The 767-nt window shown below is 56.6% G+C and overlaps 1 protein-coding gene across 1 annotated transcript in view; it reads right to left on the bottom strand.

Moving 5' to 3' along the window:
• Positions 1–473: 473 nt before the first annotated feature.
• The window catches only part of CBY1 (chibby homolog 1 (Drosophila)), a 2,270-nt gene continuing 1,976 nt past the window's right edge, over positions 474–767 (bottom strand). Inside the window, exon 4 of the mRNA XM_010024304.1 lies at positions 474–554. Coding sequence (XP_010022606.1) covers positions 474–554 — 81 coding nt within the window. The remainder of the gene's footprint in view (positions 555–767) is intronic.

Below are 767 nucleotides of genomic sequence, written 5' to 3'. Positions count from 1 at the left end.
GAGGAGCCCACCCCGGTTCCCCCCACCTCGGTTCTCCCCATCTCGTAGCTCATAGCAAACACCCGCACAGTCAGGGTTTAAATGTGTTTATATAAACGGTGCAAAAGCGTCGACAGCGAGCACCCTGCTCGCCAAAGACCCCTACAGGCTCCCACAGGGAACAGATTTGGAGGAGGTCAGGGGGTGTCCTGTGTTTTTAAGGTGCCCAGAGATGGATCTTGAGGAAATGTAGCGAGGTAAAGTGCTCCGAGAAAACCTGCGAGTGTTAGCTGACAGTGTCGTGGTATGACTTGTTGGGGTGCCGCCCAGCTGCTACATGGCACCTATGGCACCGCACAATACCAGGGGCACCTCGTTACTTGCAGTCCCATAGAATGTGAAGCACCTACACATGCGGAACCAAGGAGCTGAGGAGGCACCGAGGGTCAGAGCTGGCCTCTTCGCTCCCCTGTCCTCTGGCCACCTCCTCTTCTTCACTTCCTCCTCCGGCTGTGGCTCTTTAGTTCCTCCAGCTCCTTCTCCATCAGGTGGGATTCGGCTGTGGTCTCGGAGAGCTGGAACAACAAGGGTGAACAACTCCTTCGACCCCCACCCCGCGCTACAACCAGGAGCTTTTCCCCATTCCATGGCACGACCTTCCCCCGAGACGTCACCATGACATACAGCCTGAGGCAGCACCTGCGCGAGGGAGTTTGCTCCCATTTGGGAAAGAGGGAAGCAAAACGTTATGTCACACTTCACTGCCATTGCCGGGGAAAGCTGGAGAG

This window comes from Nestor notabilis, unplaced genomic scaffold (assembly GCF_000696875.1).
Source record: "Nestor notabilis isolate BGI_N333 unplaced genomic scaffold, ASM69687v1 scaffold34401, whole genome shotgun sequence".
In the NCBI taxonomy this organism is placed as follows: domain Eukaryota; kingdom Metazoa; phylum Chordata; class Aves; order Psittaciformes; family Psittacidae; genus Nestor; species Nestor notabilis.
This window is presented reverse-complemented; position numbering and strand designations above follow the sequence as displayed.